This window comes from Simochromis diagramma, unplaced genomic scaffold, assembly GCF_900408965.1.
Source record: "Simochromis diagramma unplaced genomic scaffold, fSimDia1.1 OVJJ01000216.1, whole genome shotgun sequence".
Lineage (NCBI taxonomy): Eukaryota > Metazoa > Chordata > Actinopteri > Cichliformes > Cichlidae > Simochromis > Simochromis diagramma.
Genome location: NW_024386883.1, coordinates 4,851,301 through 4,859,911, shown reverse-complemented (window position 1 = coordinate 4,859,911; position 8,611 = coordinate 4,851,301). Strand labels below are relative to the sequence as shown.

Here is an 8,611-nt window from a genome sequence, read left to right as displayed (position 1 = left end):
GATTTTAATGAATCGATATCACGTTATCCAAGCCAGAATCGATTTTAATTGATGAATCGATTATTAAAACCCACCCCTACTCACAAGGATACATATGACATTTTTTAAGTACAGGGAACTTTCTCAGATCTACTCTCGAAAAAATTAATATTTCTCACTTATCTGTGTATTTTATATATTTAATTATTTTTATAAAGTCGTTATAGAGATTTTGTTCCGTCTGTCTGATAAGACACTGTCTTAGCGGTGACCAATCAAAATGTGTCCTTTTTAATTTTATTTGATTCTGATTGGTTGATGTAGCATACACCCGCCTATTAGTTATGTAGTATACGTAATCGCTTGTTAAAAGCAAGACCACGGCTGGGTGTCGTGTCTGAAACTTCTGCAAAGATGGTGCTGAAAGCGGTTTGCGTTTTGAAGGGAACTAGCGACACTAGTGGGACAGTTTATTTTGAACAGGAGGTAAGACGGACTATTCTTCTTTGAAGTTGAGAGAAAAAAACGTCCCACAAACTACGCATTTAGCCGTTTTAAAGCGAAACGCTACCGTTATCGCTGACGGCTAAGCTAGCCAAGTTCTGCTCTCTTTAGCTTGTCTTAATGGTTAGTTTGCTGTTGGCTTGCTAGCTAGGTACGCGTTAGCTTGTGAATGACAGCTCGTGCACAATTGCGTGGGTTTTCTTGCACTCTGGTCTTATATTCAACGCCGCCCCGTTGCTAATTAACCTCAGTTTACTCTGCACTTCAAAGTAGGTTGCTTGTGTAAACCACGCATTTAGCAGGCTATATGAAATCACTGGCTTGTCACTATAGCAGTAACCTTTGGCCACTAAAGCCTGTACAGTGGTAATGGTTAAAGGTGTGTTTTTTTTTTTTTTTTTTTTTTTTTTAAGGCCCGCCCAGGCTGTTTGTATAAGAAAGACGCTTGCAGCGTAAATTTAACGTTTGCAGGGCCAGTATAAAACAGACGGCCAGATGTGGTTTCATTAACCAGGCAAGCACTTCTGCATGTAATGCTTTTGCTGTAACTCCGAAACAGCCGGCAAAATGCTTCGATATTATTGTGATCCGTCAAAACGAGCAAACGCGAATTTGCTCGTTATTTTTTGCCGAGTCATTGCCTGTCCTTGTTTTCGTTGCCTTTCGTTTATTTGGCCTTCTTGATAAGGGTAAAGTGCACTGTGTAACCGTCAAAGACACATGGTCCACTATCAAAGAGACGGACTCATTCACATCAAAGAAAACTTTGTGTGTAAATTACAGTGCATAAGTAATATTTGTAACCAATCATTTGAATTCAGTTCAGTGCATTTTAAAAATTTTAGATCACCAAATCACAACAGTTGCCTTAAGGTGCTTGGAGGTTTAAAGGTAGTTTTCTAAGAGATTTCCTGCTGTGTAGACGTAATGAATGATCACCTGTCCTTTTCCATGCATTGCACCCTCCAGTAATAACTTTCAGAAAGCATGATTGTGCAGTTTAAACTAACTGTACCATGCCTTAAAACAAACTTATTGAACATTACTGTTGTTGTAGTTCGATTTAATAAGATCTTTTAGGTTTATATTTGAGAGTATGCCTTTTGTAGTAGATCTGAAAGGTCTGTTAATTTTTTGGCACCAAATCCTACAGCCCGGTTTTGTTTTTCCTCTCCTTACGTGATTATAAGGAATGATTACTTCCGTTCAACAGCATGAATGGAAGTAATCTTCATTCAATATTCCTGTCCTTCTAGCCACCTGTCTTAGAGAGCTTCTTTTGTATTTGTGTTTTTGATCTGCTAGAATGACTCAGCCCCTGTGAAGCTGACAGGAGAAATCAAAGGCCTTACCCCTGGTGAGCATGGTTTCCATGTCCATGTTTTTGGAGATAACACAAACGGTAAGTTTCTGTGTGTGAGAGATTCAAATCCAAAGAGATTTGGATTTCTTAATTTTCAGAATTTGATAATGTTACTGCATCACTTAGGTTAGGTAATCTAGACTAAATTTGCAATAGTTCAATATGTTTAATATATATTTTCTTTCCCAGGGTGCATTAGTGCAGGTCCACACTTCAATCCCTACAGCAAGAATCATGCTGGACCTAATGATGCGGAAAGGTGAGTCGAGTCTGAAGAAAAAGTATCAGTATAAAAAGTTAATATATTGCATATCAGTAGTAATGTTACGTCTGACACTGAAGTCCCAAGGCCTGTGTTAAGCAAAGTGGGTGTGTCCATATGAAACCTTTGTCTAGGCCTGTATTCTTTAGAATATCACGTGGCCACTTGCCTGACTGCCTTGTTATGTGATTCGAGCTGTTAAAAAGATGTGGGAGTTAATTTTTTTTCATGAACTGGATCTGAGGTCATTCTGAGGATCATCACGAAGTTACAAGGAGATTTTATGCACATTATGGATCAACAAAAAGGCCAAAAAAAAATATCAGCAGTTAGGGAGGATTTTAACATGATACCTCCCAGTAATAACATATCTTTTCAAATCAATCTCTGAGGTATATATTACGTTTACATATTCACTGGTATGTAGCACACATGTATTATCACAACAGAGCTGCTGTACATTGAATGACCAGTAAATGTCAGTACTTTCAAATGAGCTTCTTGTGATTTGCCTTCTGGCGAAGCAATTGGCCAGAAAGATTCAACACATTCACAGGGCTTCATTGCACCATCACTACTTCTCAGCAGTGGCTACAGTAAGAGGTAATATAAATGGTTACAAAGGACTGAAAGATTCAGTAGGGTGCTTTAAAAATAAGCTTCAGATCATGTCAAGAGGGGCCCTGTTGTGATATGGCTGTGTCATTTTAAGGAAGACCAAAAATAGCCTTCGATTACTTGTCATTCAGTTAACTCAAAGTTGCAAATTGTTTGCTTGAATAGATTGATTCTCATATAGAAATGGCCCAGGTGAGTTTGCAGAATTTTGCATGCAGTCTGTGTTAGGTGATGATGCTTAATACTTTCACGTTACACTAGGTTTGACTGTAGCTTTGATTTGCATGTATGTGGAACAAAGGTTAAATGTCACCAATTTAGGCAACCTGTGATAATTAAAAGTGACGCAGGAAAGTCAGAGAAGGGAACGTACAAACAATATGCTCAGCTGATTTCAAACTGGATAGATTATGTGGAATGAATCCTAACTGTAAGGCCAGCATATGCCATCGTCACACTCTGCAGTGTTGTATCATTAAAACAAAATTCACCACAATAAAAGAGACTTAAGCAATCTTAAGATGATGTTTGTAAATCTTAAGATTATTGTAGGTTATATTCCATCCATGAAATATTTATTATTTATACACATGTGGCTCAGAGCGGTAGTGTAGGTGGTTCAAACAAACAAACAAAACAAAAACAAAAAAAACTAACAAAAAACTGTTTGAACTATTACATTTTGTTTATTTACTTATTTTACTTTTTAACTATCTGTCTTTTGACTGGTACTTAATTACTTTGCTGTAGTACAAATGATCATGGGGAAAACCTGCATCAATAGGAAAAGCTGTAAAAAGTATGAAAACACAGTTACTATTCCATATTTTCTCCTTCAAAGTTTCCATATTGACACCCCTGGATAAAAGCAAGGTTGTTTTGTTTTTCCTTTGTAAACAGGCATGTTGGAGACCTGGGGAATGTGACTGCAGGAGCAGATAATGTTGCCAAGATTGACATCACGGACAAAATGATCTCCCTCACAGGTCGTGACTCCATCATTGGAAGAACTATGGTGGTAAGTGAAAAATGACAGTCCTTTGTCACTTTGTTCATTTCCTTTCTGCTTATTTTCATTTCCCTTTTATTCTCATTATATGTGAAAGTGATATATTCCAGATTGCGAGCCTCAAGTTACTGTATGTGGCTTACCTTTGAGAACTGTTTATGAAAACCTTTTTTGCCCTTTGTATTAGATCCACGAGAAGGCTGATGACCTGGGAAAAGGAGGAAATGAAGAGAGCCTGAAGACCGGTAATGCTGGTGGACGTCTGGCCTGTGGAGTCATTGGAATTGCCCAGTAATCAACTTAACAGAACATGAAGCACTGAGTTTAGTTTTGTTTTTCATAGAGCACTTAACAAGACCAATATAGCTACTTGATGTGACAGTTTGTCCTTTTCAGTTCTCTGTGACTTTTAATCAGCAGTCAAGTAGATGAGCCATGCTTTGTCCTGTTTGTTCCTCATGACAATTGTATGAATGGGGTTATGTTTCCAGGTGAGCATCCCAAAGAATTGGTAACGCACAAGTGATGAACAATTGTATACTTAAGGAAAAAAATAAATAGTTCATCTAAGTTGTTTGTGTTTTTGTGTGTGTGTGATTGATCTTGTAGTTGAAGGTGGCCCCTTTTTAACCTGTTTGGATCCTCTAAAACATGTAAGGATGAAACACCAGTCAGTTACTGGAAAAGGGCACCATAGATTTCACTGACATTTTCAATGACTATTTTATGGCTGAAATCTTCCAGTTTTTCTTATGTTAGCTTGTTCAAGAAAAGCAGTGAGACAGATTAAATATTTAAAGATGATAATTTAGGACTTCAACATTAATACAGACAGCAATGTAGTTAAACATCTTACAGTTAGTTTTATTGGGAATTAACTTTTAAAAAGAATCTGTCTCCTATTTGTTTTTGTTAAATAGGAAAGAAGCATCAATATTTGGTGAGAGGACTTACTAATTTGACCTTATTTTGGTGCAGTTTTCTTATTTTTTAGGATTGGGTTCTTTTCAACACGAGATGAATATCTCTAACAAGTTGATTTGTTTCTTAATTTTTAATGCAAGTGTGTGTTTTGAGTTTATACACTATGCATATAAGGCCACCTTTTCTTTTTTCAGTTTTTTTTGTGTGGTGCATTTTTTTTTATGTTTTAACAAAGGGATAACAGAGATGTTTAAGTCAACCTAGGATGATTTGTTTTAATTTTCACATGGCTCTACTGAGGTAATGCAAAGTGAAACATGCATTTTTTTGTGGGGGGGTAATGTGCTGGAAAAGCTTGAAAATAGACCTTAAAAGTGCTTTAAAAGTGCTTAATTTTGACTCTGAAAAATGTGTATGAACCCTGTTACCTGAAAGGGTTTTCCAACAGTCTTAAAGAAGTTCCCATCCTGAGCACTTGTTGGCCCTTTTGCCTTAACTCTGCAGTTCTTCTCATCCTGAAACCATCTCGACTTGGTTTTGGTCAGGTGACTGTGGAGGCCAGGCCATCTGGCACTCTATCACTCTCCTTCTTGGTCAAATAGCCCTTACACAACCTGGAGGTGTGTTTGGGGTCATTGTCTTGTTGGAAAATAAAAGATGATGTAGGATCCGTGCAGGTGATTTATCTCCAAATATCTCAAAGGCAATGAGAAGTATTTCAAGGTTGGGAAAAAGCTGGCTTAATATTGGCTTTAGATGTTTCACTACAATACAGTACAAAACAAAAAATCAGGCAACTTTAAAAAGACATTTTAATATTTTGTAAATTAATTAACCTCACATTTACAACACTATGAACAGGTTACTGTAATTTTACAGTAACTTTTTTTGCAAATTTAAATGAAAAATCTTTTTGTAAATCTAATTTACAATAAAGTTACTGCAAATGAAAGTCACAGTGATTTCCTTGCTCTAAATGAAATTTCATTTTGCTGCAGGGAAATCCTGCAAAGTGGTAACAACAATAAAACTGATGAATATAAATTCTGCACTGTGTAATAACCCCAATCTTCCTCTAGAGGGGGCACTTACTCTTGGCGAATCAGTTGTAACAATTAGCTGTTGGTTTTGTTCTCCAGCACAAATTAATCCAAACAGCTTTTGTCTTTTTATTAAGATTAAAAATCCTGTCACACAGTTTGTGCATTTTTACTTAAAGAAACTAAAAGAATACGTATGTATCAGTGGAGGCGAACATCCACAAGTTAGTGTGTTAGTGCTGATCAGGACCTACATAGAAGGGGAAAAAATCCTTACTTTAAATTATTAATTGCTATTTCCTGTAAATATAAACTTCTGGTGTACATGTCACACAGGCGATGAGTGTCAAACTGCTGAAATATCACGTTGGAAGCTGGGCTGAAATTAAAAAATCTTGGGCTGTCCATTCATCCAGAAACCTGACTGAACAGCTGTGACCCATGCTGACCAGCATCCACCCATCCACCCACCCACCCACCCACCCACACACACACACACACACAGTAATACATACAGACACAAACAGTGTTTCTATCTCAGACAGTATGCACACCTCTGCCTACCGATAACAAGTGCGTGGCTGCTTAAATTGCATTTTCATTTGAATGTAAGTTGCTCCCATGTGAGTTGACATGACCGTACTCTTCTTGTGGGTAAACGGGAGATTGGAGGCTCTTTCAGTGAAGTCCATGCCTCAGGGAGCAATCCAAAGGCAAGCTGCAGCGTGTGCAATTTAAATTGCACACGAAGATGTGGAGTAGAATAATCATATACTCTAACAAGGCACATGAAACAAAATTTATGTTGCTGTGCTTGCTACTTAACAGTTAATATATTGCTAGTGAACACATTCAGGTGCAAGAAATGTTAAAAAAAATGAAAGCACCAAGTATTTTATGAAAAGAACTTGAATTTGCAGGGTTTAAGATTGCAATATTCTTTTAAATGGGAAAGCATTTAAACTTGAAGTGATTTTGTATCTGGCCAAGAACTCTGAGGCAGCCTAAAATTGTAAGCTGAGATAGCGCTATTCAAGTAGATGGATGCAGCCAGTCGAACAGAAAGACAGACTGGCTGTAAAAGTTGGTATAAATAGCCTGGGAGTGGAGGTGATGAATAATAGACACTACCAGTGCAGCTGACATTGAGGTAGGGAGGCCATGGCAGCCGGAGAATCCAACAAAACTACACAGAACTTTATGGAAAAACAACAGAGACTCTAACCAGCTGCTGATTGAAGATCATATTGGAAGATTTATTTTTATTCATTTATTTGTTTATTTTTGTCACTGTCACCTTTACACTATACGGCTTCTCATTCTTTGAAATCTTTTAGTGTCAAATAAAGAAATGGCTGTCAGCACATTCACTGAAAGGTAGTGCTTAGAATTCAGAGGCTTTGTATGTTCTTCCCCAAAATACCAGTCTTACAGGAATATTTGTTTCTAAAGTAGTTGCAGTGACAAATGTATCTGCGTGTGCATCATATGAGAAAAGAAAGGAAGAGATGTCAGCCTATTAACTGATACCACACACCCACATCTACATAGTCATACTTGTGATAGTAAAGCCTTCCCTCTGGTGTTCACATAGGGATGACTCACAGTTAGTTCTTTATAACTAAGTTATGCAAGCTAAGCAGAGGGACAGAGACTTTACTGGCATGCCTAAGTGTCTGTATGAGTGAGTGTACTGTACTTGTGATTCTGTTTTTTTGTATTTTTTAAATAGGCATCCAGCTTTGTGCTTTGAAACGCCACAGAGGAGAACCAGTGTGTTCACATTTCTGGAGGAGGGCTCTTACTGTTACTCCCCCAGGCTGCAGTAGAACGTGTATGGCCCAGCACTCCAACCGAACAGCCTGTACCGGCTTTTCTTTAACAGATTCATGTTTATGAATTGCACACAAAACGCATGGCCGCACCCCTGCCTAATAAACAGCTCTATTCCACTGAGAAATGGACTCCAAGAAGATACTGTAAAGGTCATCGGGTGTTTTCTTAATCTCTGAGCATATTGTTTTGGGCTCACCTGTGTTCCCAGTCATTACACATTTGTGTCTTTTGTCCATTCCTGGTTGTCGAATTGAGAGAATAAAAATACTAGTTTAGATCTGTGGTCTCCTAACTGGTGTATAAAGGAATTTCTTAATATTCAGGTTCGTAATGAAAATGCAATCACCGATAAATTGGTAATGGACTGTGCAAAAGTCTTGAGCTACCCTTCATCTCTTTATGTTTTGCATCCAAAGTGCTTTTAAGAGCTGTCCAAGCTCTCTGAAGTTCTTTTTTAGTTTGTTTTATGAATTTTTTTATTTGACATTGGATGCTTTTACACTCACTTTCAGTTTTCAGTTTAGTTCTTCTACCTTTAAAAAGGATTTTTCTTTGTTTGTTAAGCCACTTAAACAAGCGCAACAAAGGCACCTACCTCAAGGGATGAACCAGTATTGTGTCTACCTAACAGACAGCTTTGCAAAGATCATCTTGACAGAGAACAGAACAAAAGTCAGGCAACATCCAAAGAAGAACTCTGAATGTCCTTCACGAAGTCTGGAGCACTATTCCTGAAGACTACCTACCTTGATGTTCAAGCTTGTTAGAATTGTTTGAATTTTGTTTTTGGATTTTAAAATATATTTGCATGTTTGTTTGCTTGTGTCTCAATAAAACACAGCACCTATGGCTGGCTTATGACGTTTACTGCAGTATTTGTGATTTAAGGTACACCCCCCTCTCTTGGGATTTAGGCACTACATTGTACGCTTACCGATGAAATTAAAATTGAAGTTTGATTCTAGTTTTGAATTCTCATGTTGAGGTATATATAGTAACTCCCCTTTGAGGTTCTGCTGTACTCTAGGGTGAAAGTTCACTTTCCTGTATACTGTTTACCACTGTCTACCACGGGG

The 8,611-nt window shown here is 37.6% G+C and overlaps 1 protein-coding gene across 1 annotated transcript; it reads left to right on the top strand.

The window, feature by feature from the left end:
- Positions 1–331: 331 nt before the first annotated feature.
- Positions 332–4,305, top strand: sod1 (superoxide dismutase 1, soluble). Its single transcript, XM_040033209.1, has 5 exons — positions 332–465; positions 1,789–1,885; positions 2,036–2,105; positions 3,627–3,744; positions 3,923–4,305. Exons 1-5 carry the CDS (start codon positions 394–396, stop codon positions 4,028–4,030), a joined length of 465 nt encoding a protein of 154 aa, XP_039889143.1. The 5' UTR covers positions 332–393; the 3' UTR covers positions 4,031–4,305.
- Positions 4,306–8,611: the final 4,306 nt, after the last annotated feature.